The sequence below is a fragment of the Otolemur garnettii genome, unplaced genomic scaffold, assembly GCF_000181295.1.
Source record: "Otolemur garnettii isolate 467f Iridium unplaced genomic scaffold, OtoGar3 scaffold00079, whole genome shotgun sequence".
NCBI lineage: Eukaryota > Metazoa > Chordata > Mammalia > Primates > Galagidae > Otolemur > Otolemur garnettii.
In genome coordinates this window covers 7,242,963-7,270,320 of record NW_003852474.1, presented here as the reverse complement: position 1 = coordinate 7,270,320, position 27,358 = coordinate 7,242,963, and the positions used below count along the sequence as shown (strand labels likewise).

The window sequence follows — 27,358 nt, the reverse complement described above, 5'->3', positions numbered from 1 at the left end:
ACCACTGCGCTTTACCTTACTAAACTCTCAGTTCATACTCCCTCAGTTCAGAATTGCCAGACAGACCCAAGAAACACACCAAGACAGTATTATCAGACTCACATTTTTGATACTTTAACTCCACCAAGAAATTTTTAAAGACCCTCCCCTCTTAAAACTCCAGGCCTATGTCCTTGACTAATGAGATAAAACTGAGAAACTTAGTTATGGGCCAGCCTAAAGGACTTCCTGCATCTCTACTTGTGTTCTTTTCTACTCTTATAAAATGAGAGGCCTTGCCCTTTAAAAGTCTCCATTATCATCACCCCCATAGGTTATTTAAATGTCGAAACATCAGAAGGCTGATTGTATAAACTGTGATTTTTATATCTTAGGATATTCTGGTATCTTAGGGGGTCTCGCTGACTGGGGAGGAACAGCCCCTCCCAGGGCTAGCCAATTCTTAGAGACAGCAAAGGGCTCCCTGGGAGCACATGCTATACAACCCTTACTCAGAACCACCTCCTCTACCCCTGCCTCGTACACTACAGGAAGCAATACCCCCTGCCCTGATCACCCAGGGTCAGGCACCAGACAGCCAGAGATCACCCTATACCTTTGGCCCCAGAGGCATTATCTGAACTAGACAATCAAAGCTGCCTCCCCAACTCTGCCTTTCCTTTCCTGCAGAAAACAATAAAAGATGAGGGCTGTGTTCTCCTCCTTCCTGCTTCACGGCTTCCCCCCCACCCCCCGGTCCTGTGTGGCCTGCTGTTTCCAAGGGAAATATGAGTACACACACATGCACAGACATCATCACAAATGGGTCCCTTTTTCTCTCAACCTTGACATCCATGGCACTGGCATCTCTGTCACCTTTATAAATCAAGACCTGGGTACAAATCAATGTCCCACGCTGGCTGAGTGCAATGGTGGCACTTTAACGTATTTCTTCATTATTTTGTGCTACCTTAATATTCTAGTATTCAGGCTCCCCTAAAAGCAGAGTCTCCACTAAAAGGCTATTTTTTTTTTCTTTCAGTTTTTGGCCAGGGCTGGGTTTGAACCTACCACCTCTGGTATACGGGGCCAATGCCCTACTCCTTTGAGCCACAGGCGCCGCCCCTAAAAGGCTATTTCATGGGATTCAGCAGTTGGGAGGTGAAAAGCCGAGGTGGAGTCAAGGTAAGGGGTTGTAAAGGTGAAAAGACCTTCTCAGAGTCAGGAGTCAGTGCTCAGAAGCAGCATCTCACCCAGTAGAGAGGACGTGATAGTCAAGGTTCAGTTTTCTCCGTGTGTGAGGTGGCTCACATAACTGACCACATAACTGACCACGCCTATTCAGATCTAGCTTCCCTGGGAATTAGGTTTTGAGGAACAACAGAATCAGAATAAGGCCTTTAGGGATAAAGCTGAAGAACTCCCTTCCGCTGGAGTCACTGTTACCCAGACCTCCCTACGCTACCCCACATCTAAACTTGAGAAAAATAAAACTTCTTTCAACAACAATGACAACAAAACCCTGTTGCTGTTTGCCCCCACTGACTTCCTTGGAATCTGGCTAAAGCAGAGGAGGACACGAGAAGAAAGATCCTGAGACTCAGATATTGCTCGATGAGGCTCAGAGACGGAGCACTCTCACCAGCGTAATCTCACAGGCCTTTTACTGTGTTTCAACAACATTTACAATGTAGCATTAGCTGATTGATCATGATTATTTAGGAGTCAAGGAAACTCTGTCCCCGCATGTGATGTATGGGAGGTCTTGCATAAGACCTAAGGGGATGGAGCCTGCAAAGGGTCCAGGTTAGAATTAACTTTTGAAAGGGGGGTAGATGTTAATTACCTTTGAACCTATACTGCTGCTCACAGCCAGCCCAAACGGCTGCTTCTTAATCTAATCTTTTAACTTGTTCGAAACTGGTTAAGCGTTTCATTCCAAGACAAGACAAGAAGACAGGTTCTTGCCGTTTGTCTTCCTTATAAATGCTAAACTGCTTTTTCCCTTTATAGTTTTTCCAGCCTGTCCCCACAAAACCCCATGCTGATTTTCCTCTAATTTGCTATTGTCTTTCTTCTTCCTAGTCTTCACATTTCTTCTTTCTTATTTGGCAGGACAGCACCTAAAGTTTCCGGAGTGGTGTTTACCCAAGTCATTTAAGTGGTGGTAGTGGGGAAATCAAAGAAGGAAAGACGGAGAAGCCACCGATGGGCACTTTTGAAAATTATAACAAATTCTATATAATACAGCTAGGTCAGGCAATAGAGTGTTTGGATTGTAATAACTGCCAATTTTTAAATAATTTTACATTAACATGGTAATATCTCAGTTCATGGCAGTTCTACTATCTATAAACTTTAATTGTTCCTCGGTGATTCCCAAGTCCTCTGTCAAGTCTTGACATAGGTAAGATCTGAGATACTGTACACTAATTAAACAGCCTTGGTGTTTGGGGGTTTTAAGGGTGGGAGGTTGAGAGTAAAAGGAACATGTTTGTGATCATAAAAATGGAATAACACTGGTACGTAAATTGGTTAAAAATTATTATGATTCCATATATAAACCTAAAACATTTAAATTACTTTCATTTGGAACTTTAGAAAATATCCCAACTTTTCAATTTGGAAGATGGGGACAGGGATACAGAGGAAATGAGAAATACTAAAAATGTCGTGGGCTTTCAGAAAACTGCTTTTCATGATTTTACTTGCACGTCAAAGTCACAGGTAGGTACAGAGAATAAAGAACGGAAATGCACCTCACAGAGGGCATTGTTCTTCCAAAAGAAAAATGACTCCCGCGTACAGCTATCAGTTTTTTCTGCTTTTATTCTGACGTAATTAAAGCATGAGGGTTGGAACGCTTTCAGTAAAAGTAAACTGAAATGCTTTGAATTTAATGAGGGATTACACTATTTTCCAGGAAATCCTTAGAAATCCTGCCAGAAAAGAAAAGGAAGCAAACTATTTTACTTCAGCCAGATTCACAGTGAACGGGAGCCTGAGTTTCTTTTTTTTTCTTTCTAAGTTGTAAGAGGAAGCTTCCTTCATAACGTGACAGTGGGATACTGTATTCCCTCAGCCCAACTTCCTGATGAATAATGTTATCTGAGTGCTCCGTAAGTTCCAATTTGCTCCGGTTTTGCAGTATGTGGAAGTGTGACGCTGAACAGAGAGCGCATGAAGGGATCACTGTTAACTCCTTCCGGTATCAAACCTCACAAACTTGTGTGGCTCTCCTCTGTGTCGTTGTTGGGGCTTTTATGTAAGGGCACTTAGCATGAGGAGACTCAGACAGGCAGCCAGATTCAGAAGAAATAATGGTTCTGATGCCGAGAACTGCGTGAGTTAAGACATCTGAAGAGTGAAGAGGAGAAAGGGATAGATAGCTTCCCCATGTTACATGAAATTCTAAGCATAACCACCTCCGAAAGGATCTTGGAGAAACCGGGATCACATTGCGATTGTTTACATACCTCCAAATGGAAATCACAATTTTAACTATTCAGATGTAGTAGGGAGGGACAAAGTATTCCCCAAAGGGAAAGGCAGAGAATGGTCGATGGGTATCACTGTGCACAAACCACTGCTGGTAAGGTCTTCTGGTATGTTAGATGCAATTTTGCTTTCTTTTAAATGATTAGGTTAGGTTATAATGCCTAAGAAAGTGGAGTACTATTGTAAATGCATAAATTAACAAAATCTCTTAGAAGTCACCTGGCCAAATTGTCTTTAAATCACTTCAAGATGAGATTTGAGATTCATATCACGGGAGGGACTTGAGACATTTGATTGGAAAATACTTTCAAATTTTCTCTTTGCAATTAAGTTATCACATACTTCACCCCCTCCCAAAATCCCATGAGGAAACTGAGTTTTAGCTACTGAAAATCCTATGATTAAAAAAATTAATAAAGTCTTTGTAATGAAACACTTGATAGGCGGATAAACCATCAACATTGTGTATTACGAAACACATATTTTTTTTTTTGAGACAGAGTCTTATTATGTTGCCCTTGGTAGAGTGCCATGGCATTATAGCTCACAGCAACCTCAAACTTTTGGGTTTAAGCGATTCTCTTGCCTCAGCCTCCCAAGTAGCTGGGACTACAGGTGCCTGCCACAATGCCCAGCTATTTTTTGTTGCAGTTGTCATTGCTGTTTAGCTGACCTGGGCTGGGTATGGATCCACCAGCCTCGGTGTACATGGCTGGCACCATAACCACTGTGCTACAGGCATTGAGCCTATGAAACATATTTTTAAAAACTCAAAAATCACATACACTGAATGAATAAAGCTAAACTTGTGGTTGTGATTTGGTTTTGAGTTGTTATCATCTTTCAGATAAGAATGGCCACCTCACAGATGAAGAGGCCAACTGAATCCACCAGCCTGTTAGGTCAGAGAGAATGTCTGAACATCTCAGGTTCAGCTGCTCCAACCAATACCACAATGTGCACTAGAGGTTGGAAGTCATACGTATTGTTTCTGATAGATATCACCTACTTCGTCTGATCACTGTAAAACTGTCTTTCAAAATAACAAAGATAATTTTAAGTTGGTATTAGAGAAAATTCTATTGAGCATTTGTTTCTCATACCAGTTGCCCTCTCTTTATATGCTCAGGTGTATTTCCCTACAATAGACAAAGTATTGCTGTATGGCAGCTTTTAGCACATTCACGTCTCAGTGGACGGATCAGTAAATTGAAATTTACTGAAGGGCCTAATTTCTTTTTCTTTCTTTCTTTTTTTCTTGAGACAGAGTCTCAAGCTGTCACCCTGGGTAGAGTGCCATCATGTCATAGCTCACAGCAATCTCAAACGCTTGGGCTTATGCGATTCTCTTGCCTCAGCCTCTCGAGTAGCTGTGACTACTGGTGTCTGTCACAACACCTGGCTATTTTTGTTATTGTTGTTGTTGTAGTTGTCATTGTTGTTTTAGCTGGACTGAGCCAGGTTCGAACCCCCCAGCCTCAATGTATGTGGCCAGCACCCTAAGCACTGAGCTATAGTTCCACCCTGAAGGGCCTAATTTCTAATGCAAATCCTGGTAAAAAAAGATAACTGTTTTCTAAATGGAACCAATGGATGGAATCCATTATCCATGGAATCAATGAGATGAGGTTATGGTCCAAGGAGTTCTTTGCTTTTGATGGCTGTATGTTTGACATTGCAACACATATACAGTTTTAACTCATTTTTGCTCATTTTGTTTACTGTGTGTAAATATATACATCTTCAGATTAACAATACTATACTCAGGTTTTCTACACCCAGGCACGCTTTGTTGCATTTTGACATTAATTTGATTACAACATGCAATTTATGACACCTGGGACTACAACATGTTAGACGTTAAACACAGTTCTACCTGGTAGCTACTACTTCTTGGGTAAGGACTAATTTTGGTTCCTATACCAGACAATGGTTTGATTCTTCAATTTCACAGACAACTTCACAGCAACAACACACAAAGCCTAAGCATGTTTTCGGTTAGCCTATAGTCTAAAAAATCTACTCCCAGGTAAAAGCATGGTTCTCCCATACTGTCTAGCCACAGAAGCAAGCCGTTTCTATCTGGCAGAGCAGGATGCTGCCTGAGAAGGGAATCCTTCTTTCTTGTGAAACTAAACCACACATAAAACATCTATGGTGTCCTGCGCTGTCAGAGAACTGTGTACCTGAAGCATCTGCTTCAAGGAGATTTTCTTAGGTTGTTTTCCAACCGTGGGCTCCATCCAAACTTCAGGCTAACCTTGTACTACACATAGAGTCAGATTCCACCAGACACAAACATGTATTCTGAGTAGAAGTCAATGTCTGGCAAGTGTTGTGTTTTGTTACCTTATCAACAAGCATTTTACAAAGCATGATGCATGGATGGCTATTCATCCATGCCAGTATGTGTGAGCGTACAAGGGCTTCCAGAAACCTTGATGGAGAGAAAAAAATCAATTATTTCTCTCCCTAATAGTAGCCAGCTCTTGCCGACTATTCATCTTACGTGTGATGATGACTAATATTCGTCGAATGGCAAGGAGACGCTCTTTCAGGGAGCTCATGCCGAGGATAGCCAGCTGCGCCTTACGTTCCAGTGGCAACACCGCTAGGATCCACCAGGACCAGGCGGGACCACTAGGATTACTCTGCAAAAGAGATAAAGGGAGAACTAGAGGAATGCTCACAACACAGACCTGTTCCCACCCATAGTCTTTTGTTAGACCAACGGACAGGTGAACAAGAATTAAATGCCACCTTCTAATTTGGGGCTACTTCAGAATTCATCCAGCTTTCAAAATACATAGTTGACTTTTCTGTTACACATATATTTATTTATTTATTTTTTAGAGACAGAGTCTCACTTTACCACCCTTGGTAGAGTGCCATGTTGTCACAGCTCACAGCAACCTCCAACTCCTGGGCTTAGGCAATTCTCTTGCCTCAGCCTCCCGAGTAGCTGGGACAACTGGAACCTGCCACAACACCCAGCTATTTTTGTTGCAGTTTGGCCAGGGCTAGGTTCAAACCCGCCACCCTCGGTATATGGAAACAGTGCCTTACCCACTGAGCCACAGGCACCGCCCTATGTGACACATTTAAAAGTGGGGGAACTCACAAAATTACTCCCTCAAGAAGATGCTTTTCTCTGCATGCTAGCAAAGCCCAAGAGTGTGCAGAGGAAAGGCTCTTCCATGGGAAAATCTATGAATGAGTTGCTTCTGCTCTCTCAGCTCTTCAGTTACGGGCATGCACCAGTCAGCAGAGAAGACCGTGGCTTTCACCTCCACTCGCCAATGTTCTGCGCTATTGCTTTTAAGTCTTAAGCATGTTCTATCTTTGGCATAATGCCATAATGTCTAAAAGTATGTATACATGTTTGGGTGGCATAATAAAACTCGTAACAGAGTCAATGTGGCAGATTATATATGTATAAAGCATATACATGTATACACATTGTATGTTGGCATTACTGTGCATTACATACACAAGAATTATTATGCTGCTAAATAGCCTTTCACTTAACCAAACAGGCACATCTGGATTGAGCTTTAAGCAAAAGTGATCATAAACTAGTTCTCAATGTTCCTGGTACCAGAACTGTGACAGCTAGGCCTTCTGGCTTCTAGGGCCTGGGATCTCCTGGGTCTTGGATTCTCCTTCATTCCTACCCCAAATGTGTGCAAAGTACCAACTGGGAACTAGGGAGGGTGATGATACTGGAGGGTGTGGAATGACACAGTCGCCAGAACTCTCAGGGGACAGCCCAGGTCACTGTGAGGAAGACAAAGACCTGCCCTTCAGGGAAGAAAGGCGCGGCTATTAGAGAAAGCAGCCTTCTGTTCAGACTCCCCTTCTCCTGCCCCATCTTACACTCAGGGAAAAAATACTGAGTAGCGTGCTTATTGGGAATCACCTCATATAAAACATTTCCCACACACCTAAAAATCCCTCTGTGATCAGCAGGAAAATGGTCCACCAAAAGATGTCCACACCTTAATTCCTGAAAACTGCAAACAAGGTCCCTTGTATGTCACAAGGGACGTGGGACATATGACTAAGTTAAGGACCTTGAGATAAAAAGATTATCCTGGTGGGCCCAAGGTGATGATCAGAGGGAGATGTGACAGTGGAATGATGGTTAGAGAGATGTGATGCTGTGGGCTTTGATGGAGGGAGGGCAGCAGGAGCCACGGAACGCTATAAGCCTTAGCAGCTGGAAAATGCAAGGAGACAGACTCTTCCCTACAACCTCCAGAAGGGAACACACTCCACTATCACCTTGATCACAGCCCGGTGAGACCTGTGTGGGACTTCTGACCTACAGAATTGTAAGACAATAAACTGATGTTGTTTCCAGCCACTATGCTTCTGCTAAGAGAAAGCTAATACAACTATCCGTTAGAGATTAATTTGGGTTAATAAGCAAAAACTCCTAGTAAAATGCATGACTGTACCCTAATGCAAGCTAATTTAATCTCCTTGCCTTCTGAGTCTGAGCTAGAGTTCAGTGTAGACAGAGGGCACATAAGAGAGGAGAAGATCAGGAGGATTTACTAGCAATTTTTGGCATTTAAAGCATTTTTTTTTTGACTTTGGAAAAGATAGAAAAAACTCAGACAAAAGCTAAAAGCCCTCGAGAGAGGAAAAGAGGACAGAAATAGATGGAGGAAGGCACAAAAACCATTTCCCCTTACCCTAAACCTGTTGAGAGCTGGTCCTCTCCTCCCCTTCTCTAAGAGAGCTGTGTGCCCGTGCACAGGAAGGAGGAACTATCCCATGCACACGCTGAGTCACCATCCTAAACCCTCCTAGCCTGGCTCTCTCACCCGAATGTGGAGGAGAAGAGTCACCTGTGCTTTGAAATGCTCCACAGGCCTGAAGCCATTCATTGCTTAAACAACCAGCTTTGCCTAAAGCACTCCTAGGGAGGACCAGAGAAAGCCCCTGATGCCCAGGTGGCAGGGGACCACGAGGGACAAGAAAGTAATGCTATGCTAACGATGGAGCAAGAATTGCGGGATTTTCTCTTCATTTACCCAACATCTGTTTATTAAGCACAAGGCAATGTTACGCGCAAAACAGGTAGTGCTCATGTCAATGGGATAAAATTACTATTTAAATCTCACGGGGTTGGTGAGAGATGCAGAAAGTACAAAAACTGAGAGCCAGGCAGAATAAGTTGATTTGCGTTACAAAAGAGATTATCTTTGTGTGCTGTCAGAAAGCCTTCAGTGTTCTGCCTCAAGAGGCACCTGCTGCCAGATTCGGTGCTTCGTGGGGCTGTTAATAAATGAACTGGTTTGTAAGCAGTCACAAGGGCGTGCACTGCCACACTTTCCATCAGAATTACACGTCTTAGCACGCTTCAGCAGCAAACAGTAACATTATAAAAGAAAGAGCAGACTGTACCTGAGGCTCAGGCTCCCTGTCCGGCATTAACCCAAAATGACTTAGAATCTGCTCTTTCATGTGATCCTGGAGAGACGCAAACCAGGAGACAGACTGTTCGTAAACGGAATCGTGAAGTGTGGTGAGTTCTTCATACTCTGGACCTTCCACCTGATCAAGGGAAAAGGCACAACTATTTTAGCAACTCACGAGTATCCATGAAACGCAGTGACCTCTGCACTTCTGAGAAGCAGATTCGTGGCATGCATTACTTCAGTAACTCATTACTGCTGCTGAAAGTAATATATGGACAACACAGAAAACCACACTTTTTTATTTACTTGAGATTTACCTATTGTAACCCAATTTCCCCCCTTCACATTAGACTATAAGCACATACTCCATGTTACTATAAATAATTTTCAATGGCTAAATCAATTATATATAGACTTGAGATTTGGAGATTTAATTAACCATTCACGTGAGACATATTTTTTACATATCTTATGTGAAACTTTTTTATTTTTGAAAATAACACAGTTATATTACTTACTAAATAAATATGCACAGTATTCATGCAAAAGTTGTATGCTTTTTTTAGGCAAGGGAAGGAGGTTTATTATTTCCTCAGGATTGTTTCCTAGAAACCTCGGTAGAATTGCCAAGTTTAAAAGTCTGACCTTTCAAAAACTGTATTCTATACCAAACTATCCAAAAGACATACCACGTCACGAGGCATCCATTACATTCACCTATGCTGATGGACCCCAGCTAGTGGCTGTCTGGAGGACACTTTGGCCTCTGGTCCCTAAATTGCTGTCAAGTCTGTCATGTAAATTGTGCCTCTGTCCTACTTAGAACACCCGGTAAAGTATGACGTGCACTGAACTGGGAGTCAGGACACCTAGGTTTGTGCCGCCTTCATCACTGACTCCCATGTGTGAATTTTAGTCAGTCTTGTGGCCCAATTAGGATAGTTTTCTCATCTGTAAAATGGGAACAACTCATTAAGGTCCTTTCTAGTTATAATATGTAGTACCTATGGAAACTAGGAGATACTAAGGAATGACACTGTAATGCCTATAACCATCCTCAATTCGGTTTACACCAAATCAAATATTCATATAGAGGATTTTCTTCTAAAAACTAGCTAAAATGATTTCATGTTGTAGCTATTTAATTTCCAAATAAATATAAACACCATCAAAAGCTGTCACCTACAACAATAGTCAATAAACCCTGTCATCAGATCTGCTATCAACTTGACCACCATCTCTTTCGGCCACAGCAGTAAGACCTGGCTCTCTGGTCCGACCTGGGAGTGAGACTCCTTGCTCTCTATCTCTGGCCTATGAGGTTCTGAGCTTCCAGAGCCCGAGATGACCAGGATGGCAGCTGGGAGAGGCACAGAGCCACTGCTGAGTGGTGACTCTACTCACAAATCGCCAATGTACACCACTGTCCCCAGTGACTTCTAGTGCTTTGTGGAGGCCACATACTCCCCCTTCCATGTTTCCAGAAGTCAACCAAAGAATATAAAAGAGGGATATACTAAGTCCACCAATTTCCTCCTAAATATTTTTAATTCTTTAGTTACAATGTAATTTACAGACCAAAATAATGCGAAGCATAGATCTTAATTATTTAAGTCAAAGACCTTCGTTAACTTACACATCACTCTAACTAGCACCCTATACAAGATAGAGAGTATTTCCCATCACCTAGAAATTCCCCTCAAACCCCTTTCCAGCCAGTTACAAAAACCACCGTATGACCTTTTTCTAACTTCCATGGGCAGAGACCAGTTTTGCGTGTTCCTGGGCGTATGTGAGGGGGTCACGTGGGCCTGGGTGTCTGGCTTCCCTCACTCAGCGCAGTGTCTGTGGGACTCCTCTGTGCTGCCCTGTGCTTGGACAGTCCACTCTTTTTTATTGCCCAGTAGGGTCCACTGTATGACTGTTTATCGATCCACCTGTGGATGAGCATCTGTTTCTAGTTTTGGGCTGTTAATGAGTAAGACTACTCTGGACATCAGTGTGAAAGTCTGAGAATCTCCTCAAAATGTTTGCAAATCCATCAAATTATATGTTTTGATCCTTCTGCTAGATTTATATAGGGGTAAGAGATTCAAAGCTTTTCTATTTAGCAGCAGAAGGCATTTTTAGGACTGCTGTTTTATATTTTGTCCATTCTGAACAAAAACCAATACCGAGAACAGCGACCAGCATGCTGCTGCTCCAGAGTCCGACCCTGTCCCCCACCATGTTTCTGTAAGTGACATTTTACTAAAAACCAGTTGTGCTCATCCCTTTACACGTTGCCCACAGCTGCTTCTGCACTTCCAAGGCAGAGCTGGGTAGCAGCCACAGAAGCCACATGGCCTGTGAAGTCTGATTTTTTTTTATTTATTTGGCCCTTAACAAAAACACTTGCTGGAACAACGAATCATAAGCCCGGTTTGCAGTGTGCAGGTTTCTACGTTCCGTAAGTACAGTAAGGTCCTATTTTTGGAACAGATGATTTCTCTACCAGCTCAACTCAGCTAAAAATCCACTGAGATAACAAATAACAAGTGCTGAATTAAGGAGAAAATAAGTAATATTTCCAATAAAAATCTGACAAAGCTTTTCCACGATGCAGAGGGCAACAAGTGGACTGGCCCCTATGAAACACACCACCTTACCTTGTCATCTTCAAGATATTCGATGTCTGCAGTGTTATAGCCGTCTCGGTGACGGTGGCTTAGGACTCTGAACCGACTGATGCCAATTGCATCTACCACCGAACTTCCATCAGGGAAAGTTCTGACGTCCTTAATCTCCAGCATGCAGCCATACTGGGATATCCTGAATGAACAAGTAGGAGAAATGAGCAAGAAGCCTCTCTTTTTCCCAGGATGAGAATTTGGGCTTTAAAAGGAATATAAAGCCAAACAAAACAAATGAGGTCTCTGCATCAGACTCGCAAGGCTATTATTTCTAAGAGACACCTGCAAGTGATGGCGCCTGTGAAATCCTAACCATACCTGCACAGGGCCAGCAGAGGAAGGGCTCCAGGAGAGAGCGGACTTGTGCCTCAGCCGTCCAAACAAGCTAGCATTTCGGGCAGGATGAGACATTTGGGAAGAGGCAGAATCAGCCCCCTTGGCAGGCAGTGTCAGGAGAGCAGGACAGCCAGGCCTAAGTATCACACCTGGACTCTGCTCCATGCCCAGAGTGCCACAGGAACCATTCCATAGCCACTGCCCTCATCTCCTGTCTCCTCTCCACTCCTCCATCCCTTAGCCTTGCTTTCCGATAACTCCAGCAGAAGTCGCAGGTGCCCTCCAAACTACTAAAATCTCAGCAGTGGCTCCTGTATGGCCTCTCTAAGCCATGAGCCTGCTGACCTGTCACCAAACCAATGCCTCTGCTACTCTCTTGTGGTGGCAGCCTGGCTCCATCTATTCTCTCCCCAGAGCTCTCCTAACTGTAACTGTCATCAGTATCCTAGTGATACTCTCTCACTTCCCATGTGCCAAACACTACACAGAGCAGTGTATGATTCATACTCATTCAAGCCTCACAAAAACATGGAGGTTCAGAGGAATTAAACTAAGTCACAGTCAAGATTTACAGCTGAAATCTGAACCTAGTCTGATTCCAACATCGTTAGAGTAGACAACTTCACTAACTCTCCCAAACTAAAGAGGAGGGGTGATTCCCAAGTTACAGGTATGTGTGTAACTTGTACTGACTGCTGAATGGCTCTCAGATATTTAATAAAACCCTCTCCCCCTGGTTTTCTAACGGGATGATCTCATGGACAGCATGGTGTACCTGGAGGCTCCCTGAAGAGCTCCCTTCAAAGGAAGACTTGCCCTGCTATCACAGGTGGCAAATAAATGGCAGCTTCTCGATGTCTGTCCGGCTATGGAGGTTATCTCACCAAGGAACATTTCCTCATGTCTGTGGACAAGAACCTGGGGGCGGTGCACACTCCCCTTGTACCTGTGGCTCCCGGGGAATCTGTACTCTGATGCTGGCTCACACAAGGTCATTAACAATTTGGTTATTATTATGACTTTTTAATAAGCCGAATTCTTCCTACACACTAATCCACCTCCCCCTCGGTTCTGTCTACGCTCCCTGGAGGGACTCATCTTTTCTTGGTTACACTGAGCAACTTCTGCTCTCTGATGCATCCCCTGAAGGTATATATGTTCTGTATAGGTTATCTGGTTTTTCTTATTCTTTGGGTGGGAATAACATTCTTTTTAGTGTTTTATAATTTTGGTAGAAGTGAAATGCCTCCTTTTCTGAACAAGAAGTGGCTTGTTTATTCACATGGCTTTCGCTGACTTTTGCTGAATCAAATTTTATTATATCCTATTATCTCTGTTATGTATTCTGAGCATCTAGTATATATGAAAACATCTTCCCCATTCTCAATTATATAGTCCCCAATATTTCCTTTTAAATGTAATTATATTTTATTTTTCACATTTCACATTTGGGATGTATTATTTTTTGTATATAAGATAGAGAAAAGATTTTTTCCCCCACTAATTTTATGGCCATCTTTTGTAGAATAGTTTGTTCTCTCTCACAAAAATTATACATAAATACAGAGCCCACATGTCAGGGGATCTGTTTCTGACCTCTCTATTCTGTTTCACTGGTTGACTCACTATGGCTTGTAAGTCTGATGTTACAGGGAATGTTTCTCAACCAGGTGGTTCTCAAATCAGCTCAGCTGGTTTCTTCAAAACTACCTACCTGTTCTTGTTGTTTTGTTTTCCCACACTGATTCTAAAATCAGCCAGAGCACCTCAGTGAAAAAGCCCTCTGGGAGTGCTGACTGGAATTGAACCTACTTTGATTCTGTAAACTAACTTGGGTAGATACGGCAGCTCTACACATTGAGTCTTTGCATCCATGAACAAGGCCTTTCCCTCCACTTAGGTAAGACTTCTTGAATTTCTTTCAATAAAGTTTTAGACTTTTCTCCATAAATGTTCTACACGTACCTATATCTATATCTATATCTATCTATCTATATATATATATTTATTTTTTTTGGACACAGAGTCTCAAACCGTCACCCTAGGTAAAGCACTCTGGCATCACAGCTCACAGCAACCTCTAACTCCTGGGCTTAAGCGATTCTCTTGCTTCAGCCTCCCAAGTAGCTGAGACTACAGGCACCTGCCACAATGCCTGGCTAGTTTTTGGTTACAGTTTTGTCACTGTTGTTTACCAGGCCTGGGCCAGGTTCGAACCTGCCACCCTTGGTGTATGTGGCTAGCACCCTGCCAACTGAGCTACGGGCACCGCCCTACACATGTATTTTTAAAAAGATTTATTCCTAGGTATTTGTGATGAAAACTGCTGGATGGCCCTAAAACCCCATTCTTCCTGGGTATTTGATTGGACTACCTTTTCCAGCCTCCCCTGCAGCAGGTGTGAGCAGAAGGGGGGGTGGCCTCTTTTCTCTAGAGTCCTTCAAGAGCATGTGCGTCTCTTCTTCTTCTTTTTTTTTTTTATCTTTTTGCAGTTTTTGGCCAGGGCCAGGTTTGAACCCACCACCTCTTACATGGATGAGGCCAGCACCCTACTCCTATGAGCCACAGGTGCTGTCCCACATGTGTCTCTTCTATAAGCCAGAACTTGGAGGTAGTGACCTCATCATGACTATGGATGGCTGAAAAAGCTATAAGGGAGAGAAAGGGTCCAGAGTCCCCAAATCAGCAGCACAAAGGGGGAGTTTCCTCCTGACTTGCAACACCCTCCTTTGACAAATGATGAGGTTAAAACCAAGAGCAGTGGGTATCCATGAGATTGCAAGTTTATAGCTGTGGAGACAGAGAAGTGTGGAGATGTGGCAATTTCTCTACAACTTACAAGTTGGGCCAGATTTGTTTGTGTATAGATAGGCTTAAAGAGGGAAGCATGGGGACATGGGTGTATAAATTGTCAATGGCGAAGGTCAAGTGATGGGGCTGTACTCCAAGTACAATGTTGGAAAGAAAGGCACAGATGAAGCTAGACACAAAGGATGGGCTCACACTGTCACATAATGCGAACCCCTGGAGATTTTCAAGCATTATCCTACATTGTTCTGCAAGAAAAAATCACAAATTATGCCCTTAATTAGAACCCACTGAGTGCTGATAATCCTTACCCTGCATGCTCAACAGATAAACACATGCCAAACCGCTTGGTGCCAGTCTCCATGCATCTTCTTATCATAAGCCGGTAGCGGGGCTCAAAGACGTGGAGTGGACACGGGACGGTGGGGAAGGCCATGGCACACACAAAGATGGGGACATCTCTGGTCAGACTGCAGGGCAAGGGGAGATGTTAACTTAGATGCACAAGCTGGAGAGAGTACCGGCACTAAAACAGCAAAAGCTAGAAAACCTCTCATCTCTCATCTACAGAGCAAAACCCTGGGGCCTGGCTCAATGGGCCTGGAGCAGGAACAGAAAGCCAAGGGCCACAGCACGAGAAAATTCTCTGCTCACCCACGTTCCCTGCCAAATCTGTCTTATTTAACTTGATGAAACAGAGTATGCTGAATTATATTACTTTGCTTAGAAAAGTTACGGCTTTTGACTAGTCTTTAAAAAAAACGATAAAAGCAAAAACTACACAGTTGTCAAAGGGAGTGAGCTTCAAATAGAAGAGCAGAAGGGCGTTAAGACTTGTACTAAAACACATTTTTTTTTTTGTTGTTAACAAATAGGAATAGAAGGATTTCCTCTGCCGTTCTGATAATCCAAGATCATCCATTAGCAAGATCAAAGATTACTCCTGGTTAATTAATTTTAAATGTTTAGACACATGCGACATGCCTGGTGAATTCTACTTTTCCTCCTGCCCCAGTGTCAGACTAATAGTCATGCAAGTGTTCATGGGTCAGAACGTAGACAAAGCCTCTGTTCTCTCTGCCACCTAATGGCCCAAAGGGGGCATAGCAGCCATACCTGCAATGTCTCTGGGGGGTGGGGGAGGTGGGGGTGGGGGCAGCATAAAACACAAAATCTTAACAAGTAAAAAAAATGAAAAACTGCCAAGTCTGTTGTGAGTCATTCCGGGGTACTGTCTCCGGATCTGTATACTTTGCCTGTTCAATCCTGAAAAATTCAGTCTTGCTTATTTTGACACGAAAGGCAACTACCTACTTTTGCTAAAACCCAATTTAAAAATATTTCTTATAACTTCCTGCAATTGTATTCCCACAAATATTTTGGAATTAGAATCTTTCCCTTTATAGACCAAGAAATTTCTCTGCCACACACACAAAAAATCTGAGGGAAACCTGAGGTTAAAGACGACTTTCTTCTTTAATCTGAATTTTAGGCCAAGTACACATACAGCATAAGCACTTACTTTGACAGCTCCGTCATTTCTTCATCATAAATTCTCTTCCTATCAGACAATTCGTCTGACAAGTATCGAAATATTAATTCTTCGGCCAGAATGGTAATATTAAAATTTCTGCTTGCCAACAACTGCAACAACAAAAAAAAGATCAAATGATACCAGATGGTGATTAATTCTAAAGGACCAGCTTCCTAGTGAGATGAGGGTGGGATCTCTGAGAAGGTCAGAGGAAATGGGCGGGTCCTGTGTCATGGATAGGGTCTGCTCCACCATTGTGAGAAAGGGAGGGGAGGCGCCTCCAATCCTGCTGGCACCTATTATCTTCAACCAAGTATCACAGTGTCAGTGAGGGGAGAGGAAGGGGAATAGGATATGTGGGGAGAGAAGAGAAATATGAAGTGATCCATCTGCAGAGTGAAGACTGGGCTGTGTGTGTACATGAGGGAGAATGTGCACACTGCATGGTTCTACTGCAGGCATACAAATTAGCAAATAATACCTCTTTTTCATTGACATTCTGATATATGGCAGGTACCATGGCAGGTGCTTCACAGAAATTAGATTAGGTTAGGGGTGTATAGGCACTCTGTGCACTGCACTAACAAAGCAGGGTCTCAGGAAGGCTCCTAGGCCCGGCAGGCTTCTACACTTAGCCCTTCCTTTGGAAACTTGCTGCATTTCTGCACTAGGGAAGGCTTCACATACCTCTAACACTCTATGCCTCAGAGATTCCCAGACACCCTGCAGGGCTCCCTCTTGCTAGTGGGTAACCACCTGAATGTACTGCTCTGGCTGAGAACTGGGAGTTCAACTCTCAGAAATGACAATGTTTGAGAACCATTGTTAACAGGTTAACCGGTAGAAACAAGCTTAATTTAATTCACAAAACTGCCTCATAATTGTCCTTATTAATGACATAGGTTATTTTATACACAGCTAGTTGATAATACCCTTTTACTCGAGAGAAATCCAATTCAATTTGCTTTACTTGGCATTCTGCTAACCAAGCTGCTGCAGACATGTGTAATTGATGGTTCACGTTTACAGTGAGGTGCAAAGAAGTATAAGTTCACGAAGTGACAGATACACTGAAGAGAGATAAAATGATGATTCAGTTCATTTTATTATATCCTTATTTCTAGAACACTGGCAATCCAAGAATAGCTTGCATGTAATCACTCACTCAACGAGGACTTCTAGAGTCTCTAGTACAGTGACTTTCAACCTGTGTGCTGTGAAAATTTTTAAAGAGTATTAATTATTTTCAAAAGAAGTTCAAAGCCCAGTAAGTATATTCTTTTTTTTTTCACTCTTTTGTTTGGATCAACATCACTGAAGCGTGCCGTGAAATTTAACTATAGGTTTCAGTGTGCCTCGAGACAAAAAAGGTTGAAAAACACTACTCTAGTGTGTGTTCTGGTCCCTGGAAATCCGTGAAAACACATCTGTGCAGGTTCCATCCTTAGGAGCTTATATTTTAGTGCTGACCTCCAGCTTCTGCTGCTATCTATACATGGCCTGCAAGGCAGCACTGAAACAGCAGTGAGTAAAACCTCTGTATTAGAAACAGTGCCCATAAAGACTTGCATTTTACTCCTATCACAACAGGCAAGCCATCACCAGGCTCTCTGGCCCAGCCTGCAGGGACTGGTAAGGCAGGGGACCACGTGTTTCTGTTAACAAGAAGGGACACCAAACACCAGGGGGAGGACTGAACAGAAACCACCAAAGGAAAACTGCTGTGTAGACTCAAAACACCTCCACCACCACGACACACAGCACATAGTATAGCAATTAATACTCATAAGGGAACCCTGAAGAATTTAGAAAGACTCTGCATGCATGCAACTTATTAAAGCAAGTACACACACATAATGTGTTACAATGGCTACAATTGTAACATTTTAATAAGTTTTAGCAGTACATGGAAAAGTTACAATTATTTAAAAATTCACCTAATTTATGATATCTCCTCTTACCACGTGAGATTGAAAAATGAATTTTACTATACAGAAGTAAAAAGCAAAAACTTTATCCCATGTAAAATGCATTCAGTGAGTTTACTCTCTGGGAAGTAATCAAGGCAAGTATTATTGGCCTAATTTTATGAATGAAAAACACTTGCAAGACATCCAATACCCTGTTCCATGGAAAGCTGTGGGCACCAATGGGCTGAGAGCCACTACAGTGATACAGACTTGCTACCTGCAAAGCTGATCAGAGGCCTTCTGCTCGCAAACACTGCTCACTGTATTCAGCATACCTAATGTAAATAAATTGAACAGTTTGTATTTGGGCTAAAGATCATTAAATAGCTTTCCCATGGAACCTAAGTTCTACTGGTTTTGATTTCAGACCAAAGATAGTAACACCTGATCACGGGGAAGGGCCATGAAGGGACTCAGAAATGATGGAGAGTTCAATCCTACACAAAACTCCGGAGATGAGGTAAGGAGGGAATTCCTGGCACGTATTAAGGGTGCCATGTTATTCCAACCTTTTGTGATAGATACTGTAAAGGCTTAGTAATGTTAGCTATTTTCAGTCTGTCTCAACTATAATTCATGCTTGATAATCTCCTTGAAATTCAAATATTTCTGTATCTGAACCTTCCTTGTGTATTTTTTTTTTTTTTTTTAATGAATCAAAGAGATGGGAAAAGACTCATCTTTGGAGAAATCTTACTTCCTTTTACAAACAGGTGCAGAAGCAAAGCAAAACACGGATGGGCACTGCCCAAGGGCCGAGAAGAGGCGCCGTCTTGTTTCACAAAATGTACTCACCTCTGAAAGTTTATCTTTGCACAAGGGACAATGTGGGGCGTGATCAAGGCAGCGTTCAAGGCATTTTAGGCAAAATGTATGTCCACATGGTGTCGTGACAGGCTCAAAGAGCAACCTGGAAAAAACCAAATCTGGGTTTTCAGCAAGAAATGTCCAGAAGAGACTTTCAAATCTTCTATTTGTTAAAAGGATCTTTAGGCAATTCTTGTAACTATTCTAAAAATCACTTGCATCCATCTCTATTTTATATCTTTTTAATCAAATATTTAGAAAATAAATTGATTATTACTGAGGTACACGTAATTTCCCTGACAATAAAAAGCCCATAATGTTTAGGTATGAATTTGAAAAAGGCTGAACTTTGAAAGCAGCTGCACAGTGTCTGCACCATCCTACCTCATGCAGAGGGCACACTCGAAGTCAGTTACATCGATGGAGAGGCCTTGGCCCTCTTCTGTCTCAGAGTTCAAGTTCCCTTGGGCTGAGCCGTCTGGATCTGAAAAGGTTAGAAATGCTATACTTAGCACCTGAACATCTGAATAATGGCACACAAGAAATGTACTTCCTCCAGACGAAATGTGTACAAATCATGCTGGGAAGGAGTATTTCCTGTCCAGTTAACAGTATACCACAATAATGTCTCTAGATGGTAAGCATGAACAAAGTTAAAATTATACCCAAATCTTCTCTACTCTTTTTGACTCTGAAGTCCTTGCAGTATTGACCATCTAACAGGTTCTATAATCTTCAAGCTGATGTGTTCACCTCATTACAAATTTTAAACAGTGTAAACTTTTTAAAAACATAATGAATACAGGCTAACCTTCTATTGCTCTGGAGCCACAGATAAATGCATGATAAAACAGGTCACTGACCTTTTTTGGGAATTTTTCCAGGGGTGTTCAGGTCACAGGCCTCCTCTGTATCATGTGGAAACTGTCTCTTCAAACCGGAGCTGGGTGGTACTGGAAGGATACTTTCTAATGTTTTCTTATCCTCTTCAAAGTGTAGACCCAGTATGAAATACAAAACTGAGGAATTGGCATTCCTAAAGACATCAGATTTCTCAGATGGATCCTAGTTAAGTTGGAAAAAAGAATAGTGAATATTAAAGAGACCGTGGCATAAGAGAAAGAAATTATGCAATACACTCTCGTAGAAATCTTTGGGGAAAAAAGAGGGTTTATACTCTTCCTTCATAATTGGTTTCATCTATTAAATTCTAAGATGAGTCTTTTTCACAGGTAAATACAGGATAACTTCTTCCTAAACCAGAGCAAATGAGCACCAACCTTCATGCGCAGGATTACATATCTATGCAGACAAACATACACATAAAATTACACGTCATACAGACAAATCATCTCTCTGCTTTCTTTCCTCCAAGTCAAAAATAATTTCAGGCCTCCTGATGTTTGGGTTGTTTGGAGATATTCTAAAGTTCCTTTTAATCTTTGGTAATTTTCATTCCTTCTATTATCTTCATTTAAAAGTTTCAACTCTCAGGTTAAGGAGCTACTGCTGTTCTTGGGAAATCCATCTCACTAGCATAATGCCACAGTGTTTGAATAACTTGAAAATACAGCAAAACCTCTGTAAGTTGACCACCCACGGGACTGTAACAAACTGGTCAATATATGGAGGGTGGTAACATAAGAAACTTCCACTGAATACATGCAGTGCATATCCAGTCTATGAAAATTAGGTCAACTTAAGAAGTTACCCAAGGCAGGAAGGTGGTCAACTGTGAAGGTTCCACTGTATCTAAAATGAAGCAATCACATAAGACCTGATCAAGAGAATGCCTCTGAACACCTGCATGTCATACCTCAGAGCTCCCCGCATCCCCTCCTCCGTCTAGGGTCGCCGGGGTGTTTATGTGGCTCTGACATTGAGCCTTGAATTTGCTTTGGATGGAAGATGTTAAATTTTGTTGCGCATTTTCTGAAGCTGGAAAAAACACTTCACACATTACCTGTAAAATTGCCAAGAAAAGAACAAATTTTAAGCACTTTTGGAAAAATATATAATAGACCTTAAAGATTCAGAGAAAACCAAGGGGCCAAGCAGGCCTGAAATGTTGAGAAGAATAATTACTGTTATGTTAGTATATTATTCCACTGCCAACCTTTTAAAACTCAAACTTTTTCGAATTCAAACTTGGAAGTTTTTGAAACTTTTAATCCCTTTCCTTGTTAGTCTTATTAACGACAAAAGATCAGCACAACAATTTCTTTCTCTCTGGTCCTTATACATCTGCTTTGTAAAATGTCCCCTTATCTTTCTCTCACAGATAAGAGAGAAAAAAGGGGTATAGAAGTTGCAGGGGATCCGAAATTAAATCTAAGCTGTGATCACTCATGGGACTGCGATCTCTCTAGAGCAGTGCTCTATTTGTAAGAGAACCAGAAGAGCCACCTAGGAAAGAACTTCAAAGGAAGGGAAGGTGCAGGGTCATAATTCTAGCAAGAACGATGGACCAGCACTGGGGGCAGGGGACAGCAATTGCTAATAGGCATTTTAGCTGTCACTCAAACCGTCATGCCAAACCTTATGGCTTTAGCTGAAACCAAAGCTTACAGGAAGCAAAAGGGAGTAACTGAAACCTAAACAAAGACTCCTTCCTCCTCCTAATGTTCTTATGGCTCAAGGTAGAATCCCTGATACTGTAGCAACAAGTATCAGCATCCTGCTAGAGACATCTCAGCACTGGCTCTGGGTAGCTCAGCAGAGCTGCTGCGGATGGTACCACAGTTCATGGGCATCCACAGGTTAATGCTGTTAGTGCAGTTGTCTGTAATGAAAGCTATCTGGCAGTCAGTCTGCGAGAGGGGAAAACACCCTGTCTGCAAAAGCACCAGACAGAGAAGCATCCGTAAGACATAAATTCCCGTCCTGCAATCTCTGAGAAAGTGCTTAACCTCTCTGAGGTTGGGCTTTCTCATGATGCTGTTGTAAGGATTAGCTGCAACCAGACACACCAAGATTCTTACTAAGTCTGCAGGGGGGGGACAAAGCAGAGATAGTGGAAATGGCAGACTGAAGTTCACTATCAGTTTGACAAGTGGGAATGACAGGACCAACAAACATCATTCAACTGCTAAAGAAAAAGGTGAAAATATTGCTAGAAAGTTATTATTTTTTTAAAAAGACCTAGTTATTTTGGCTAACTACGTTTCGAAGGGGCACCAACGGTGTATTAGGATTAGGCTAAAAATAAACATGCCTCCTACGTGAACACAAGGGAAGTTCACCACCTGGAGCTGCCAGGCATTGACATTTGGGGTACACTAGAACGCGCTCAGAGGGAACCCTAGAGACCCTTCTTCCATGGGAACAGGTTGTTTAGCCCCAAGAATTACGTAGGCAATAATAATAGCTGTTCTCAAATATCTGAAGGGAGGAAGAACTGTGGGAGGAAGAACTGATTCATTTCCTGCTGATTCAGAAAATAAAACTAGAACCGTTCTGTAAAAATTACAGGGTAAGCGCACGGTAGAAGATGACAATGAATCATGTTAAAACAGGGAAACACTGACATCAAAACAAAAAGTCCTGGTCATTGGGAGCGCTAAGTAAATATCAAGTAACTGTCATACAGGTCTTTTTATAGGATTCCTACGTTCAGCATGACTAAACCATGAGTAAAGCGTGAGTAAAAGAGCAGATATTTCTGCACCATCCTGGCGAAACTTTGCTGAAACTTACAGATCAACCTATAGAGCTGAAATGATGTATTTTACAGATATCACAATGTCTTTTACGGACATTCAACTATAATACTTCAAATTGTAAACTCTAGGAAAAACCACTCTGCCTCCACTAATATGTGTCCTTATAGAAACAAAACTGAGGCATGTTTATGCTGTCTCATGAAACATTCTGCTTCATCCATGGACAAAAATAATAGCCGTGGATGAACCAGAAGTGGATGAACCTGATCATTTTTACTACATGTTTTGAAGCACGCTGTCATGAGCATTTGGAATTACATTTTTTATTTTACCTACAAAGGTTACTCAGCATGAACACGAAGGCTACAAATGAGACTGGAAGGAGAAAGTCATTTTTCTTTTTGAGACAGAGCCTCAAGCTGTTGCTCTGGGTAGAGTGCTGCAGCATCACAGCTCACAGCAACCTCTAACTCCTGGGCTCAAGTGAGTCTCCTGCCTCCGCCTCCCAAGTAGCTGGGACCACAGGTGCCTGCCACTATGCCTGGCTATTTTTGGTTGCAGCTTTTGTTTGGCGGGCCCGGGCTAGATTCAAACCCGCCAACTCAGGTGTATGTGGCTGGCGCCTTAGCGGCTTGAGCCACAGGTGCCGAGCCCTGAGAAAGTGATTTAATGGAACTCGTACCTTCTGTGTTTCTTTCTTCGCAGCGTGACACTCAGGATTTAAAGCAAGGCAGTAGAGAAATTCCTTCAACACTTCCTTACTTCTTCCCAATCCAGACAGAGCCTGAGCTTTTACGTGATGCCCCTTGATTCATCAAAAGACAAAGTATGCATTAAAAAAACCCGAGCATGGTTATATACTTGAATATAAACAGCCTGAAAAAAAAATCTATGGAACCAATTGTTTATTTCATACTTAGGCAGAATAAACAAACTTTACCAAGGATGACTCTAGGTCTACAACATCTCCCCCTGCCTTGGAAACTTAGCAAACTTCAATCAGAGTCTGGTAAATACCATCTAGGATCAGGACCAGGGGTCATCATACCTGGAATTTGCTTTCAAAGCGGTTGTAAGGAGCATGCTAAGAGAGAACTGGCTACCAACTTCAAATTCACTCAGTAATTACAGGTCACGCCCCTGTCCCTGCCTTCAAGGCCTTTATGGTCTCTTGAGGGTAGACATAGCTAGAAAGAACTATTAATACCAAGGTAATATAATAAGTGACACAACAGAAATGAACAAAACACAATATAAATCAGCATTTCCCATAGCATGCTCCTTTTGCCTTATGAATGAAATATTTTCTCAAATCAGTGAAGAAAATACTATTCTTTGTTTTTATAAAATGGTCCATGTGTTGCATTTCCACTGCGGTTGGTTGCTCTAATCCAGTATTTTTTGACTTTTTTAATCCCATGCCACACTTGAACCTATCATTAAACTTTTGTGGCACACTTAAATTATGTTGATCAAAAAAGAGTAAAAAAATTTACTTACTGTGCTTTGAACTTGTTCTGAAAATAGTTTAATTCATGATCTTTAAAAATTTCCATGGCATACCTAAGATCTGCTCATGGCAGAACAGTTGAGAATCGTTGCTCTAATCATTTAGTCTTTCTCTACAGATGATTTAAAGTTTGTAGGAGGATATAGCTAGGTTATATGTAAATACTATACTAGACTTTTTATATGAATGACTGAGCATCTTCAGATTCGGTTCTCTATAGGGGGTCTGAAAGCTGATGCCAGGGATGACTGTAATTTTATGTTACACACCTTACACTACTTGTGTTGCCCTTCACACATTCCTGTGTATTTGGGTTATCATCTATTGCCATTTCCTTCAAACGTGAAAAATTCCTTTAGCATTTATTGTAGTGCACATCTGCTGGTAACAACTATTTCTGTTTCCTGCACATGTCTTATCTTTAGTTTCATTGTTTAGGATACTTTACTAGATATAGAATTCTTTTTTTTTTTTTTTCTTGAGACAGAGCCTTAAGCTGTCGCCCTGGGTAGAGTGCCATAGCATCACAGCTCATGGCAACCTCCAACTCCTGGGTTTAAGTGATTCTTTTGCCTCAGTCTCCCAAGTAACTGGGACTATAGACGCCCACCACGACACCCAGCTAGTTTGGGGTTGTAGTTGTCATTGTTGTTTGGCAGACCCAGACTGGATTCAAACCTGGCAGCTCCAGTGTACGTGGCTGGCCCTTTAGCTGCTAGAGCTACAGGCACCGTGCCATAGATATAGAATTCTTAGTTAAAAGACTTTCTCTTAGCACTCTAAATATGCTATTCCAACATCAATTGGCTTTCACAGTTTCTGATGAGATGTCAGCTGTAAATCTTATTATTTCCCTGTATGCTATTTTCTCATTTTGTGTCATTTTTCTCTTGCTGCTTTCAAGATGTTCTATCTCTGGCTTATAGAACAACAGCTTGATTCCGATTTGCGTTTATCTTGCTTGGAGTTTGCTAATCTTCTTGGGTCTGAAATTAATGTTTCCTACTAAATTTGGAAAGTTTTCAGCCATTATTCTTGTAATTTCCTCTCTTCCTCTGGGATTACAGTTGCACATATATCGTGCCACTTCATATTGTTCCATAGTCTTCTGAGATTCTTTTCAATTTTCTTTAATCTTTTTTTTCCCGCTTTCTACTTCTATGGATTGAGTATTTTCTTCTTCAATTTCAGAGATTCTTTTGCCATGTATAATGTGTTATTGAGCCTATATAGACAATTTTTATTTCAGAATTTGTAATTTTCATTTCTAGAATTTCCATTTTTTATAGTTATAATTTCCCTTTTGAGATTATTGTTAAGACACCATATCCCTTAAGTTCTTTGGATATAATTTAACTCTTTGAACTTATTTATAGTAGGTGCTTCAAAGATCTTTTTGTAATAAATACTATGTCTAGACCTACCTGGAGACAATGTTTATTGATTGTCTTTTATTCTGAGGATCAGTGCTTTTCTGTTTCTTTATATGTCTGCTATTTCTGGTCAAAACTAGCCATTGTAAAAATATGTTGCATAAACTCTTTTTTTTTGTTGTTGTTGTTGTTGTGTTCTTCTGAGGCTTACTGGAATTTTAATAGGCAGTTACCTTTCCTGCATTTAACTGTGGCCTGTATTTCTTCCATGGTATGGAGCTGCTTGCATGTCTATTCTGTTCGTTTGTCTTTCCATCACTTCTTTTTTAAGCCTCATGGTTCTCCCCTATGCCTGTGAAATTTAGCAATAAGCCAGGATTTGTCCAGAGCTGAGAATCACCCACTCTGAAATTTCCCTGCTTTTAGAGATTCCCCTCATTTCTAACTGTTCTCAGATTTGGGTTCTGTACACCTCACGCTTTCTGCTGCCTGAGAGGTGCAATACTGAGAACTGCAGTCTGTTAAGGAAGGTAGAGCTCACAGATATGGGTCCCTGTCACTCCAGCTTTTAGGATAAATTTCTACCTGTTCCCTGCCACATTTCTCTCTCTCTCTCTCTCCTATGCCTTCTGCATCTCTCACATGTACAATTTATTGTGAATCAGGAATTTATGTGTTACCCTCTCCATGTCCCTTTTTCTCTGTGCCACCAAGCATTTCCAGCCAGACGCTTTACCAGCCCTGAACTCAGAATTCTTGTACGTTTAGGTGGAAATGCTATTCTTCACATTGCTGTTTTTTAGTAGCTGCAGCTGTGGAGACAGGCAGCACTCTTAAAAGCTACAAAATCACCATTCTTGTCCCTTTCATGTGCAGGTTTTTGAAATTACTCTCCTCCAGCTTCTGTCAGTTTTAATGCTTTATTTTTTCTTTTTAAATCTAGTGTTTATAACTGTTTTCTTCTCTGGGTTTACACGACTGCTACACTCCTCCGTTACCAGAAATAACCCCCCATTACTGTTATTTTAATTGGGTCCCTTAGGAAGGAAAACAGCAGTATGTGCGCTTCACTTGTTATCTTTTAATCACCTATGTCTCTTACCCTTATCTCTTTATTAAAAATGCCCCAACACACTAGAAGTCGCTAAGAGCCTTCTTTCTCTGCTAACACCACGAGTGTGCTGACGGTGACCAGTCTTCATCTCAGGACCAGCGTATTTCCTAACATTTGTTACCTGTCCATTCATCACATCACGTCCAGCTCTCTGGGAGAGCAGCTATTTGAAAAGACATGACAAATATTTTAGACAACAGATCCCCAGTTTCGTCTCTGAGTTCCCTGAAAAGCCTCGTGTACACTTCAGGCCATCTGTGATTCAGCGATGGGACTCTTTAGGTTTGTGACGACTATGTGAAGTTTTACTAATTTTCTCCTTCTCCTTTCATAAGAGGGTATCCAGTTTTTATAGAGCCCGAATCTTACACAATTTGAAGGTACTTTCTAAAAAAGGTATAAAACTACAAATACAAAATTGCTAGGGTCCCTCCCAGGCCTCATTCAAGTAAAGGTCCCTGACTCTCAAGATTCAGCAGCTTCTAAATCTGCTCCTTCTGCTTATTAAAAGTTCTGAGAATAATACTTCACATATGCAAATAACTTCACATAAAGTTTTTCACACGTGTTAACAACCTCAGTCTAGATTTGCAATTTTGATACCAGAGGGCATCCCTAAACGTTTATTCACTGAATTAACTAGCTTATAAATACGTTTTTTTGAGA

General features: G+C 41.7%; 1 protein-coding gene and 1 non-coding gene across 2 annotated transcripts in view; both read right to left on the bottom strand.

The window, feature by feature from the left end:
* Nucleotides 1-5,865: 5,865 nt before the first annotated feature.
* LONRF2 (LON peptidase N-terminal domain and ring finger 2) overlaps nucleotides 5,866-27,358 on the bottom strand; it is a 45,758-nt gene continuing 24,265 nt past the window's right edge. Inside the window, exons 3-12 of the mRNA XM_003794335.1 lie at nucleotides 23,378-23,500; nucleotides 20,850-20,996; nucleotides 19,897-20,098; nucleotides 19,418-19,511; nucleotides 19,022-19,136; nucleotides 16,245-16,366; nucleotides 15,034-15,192; nucleotides 11,555-11,717; nucleotides 8,893-9,042; nucleotides 5,866-6,128 (exon numbers count right to left, since the gene is read on the bottom strand). Coding sequence (XP_003794383.1) covers nucleotides 5,934-6,128; nucleotides 8,893-9,042; nucleotides 11,555-11,717; nucleotides 15,034-15,192; nucleotides 16,245-16,366; nucleotides 19,022-19,136; nucleotides 19,418-19,511; nucleotides 19,897-20,098; nucleotides 20,850-20,996; nucleotides 23,378-23,500 — 1,470 coding nt within the window. The 3' untranslated portion in view covers nucleotides 5,866-5,933. The remainder of the gene's footprint in view (nucleotides 6,129-8,892; nucleotides 9,043-11,554; nucleotides 11,718-15,033; nucleotides 15,193-16,244; nucleotides 16,367-19,021; nucleotides 19,137-19,417; nucleotides 19,512-19,896; nucleotides 20,099-20,849; nucleotides 20,997-23,377; nucleotides 23,501-27,358) is intronic.
* LOC111726779 lies at nucleotides 15,736-15,860 on the bottom strand. Its single transcript, XR_002774479.1, has one exon. It is a non-coding gene; the product is annotated as a small nucleolar RNA SNORA17 (small nucleolar RNA).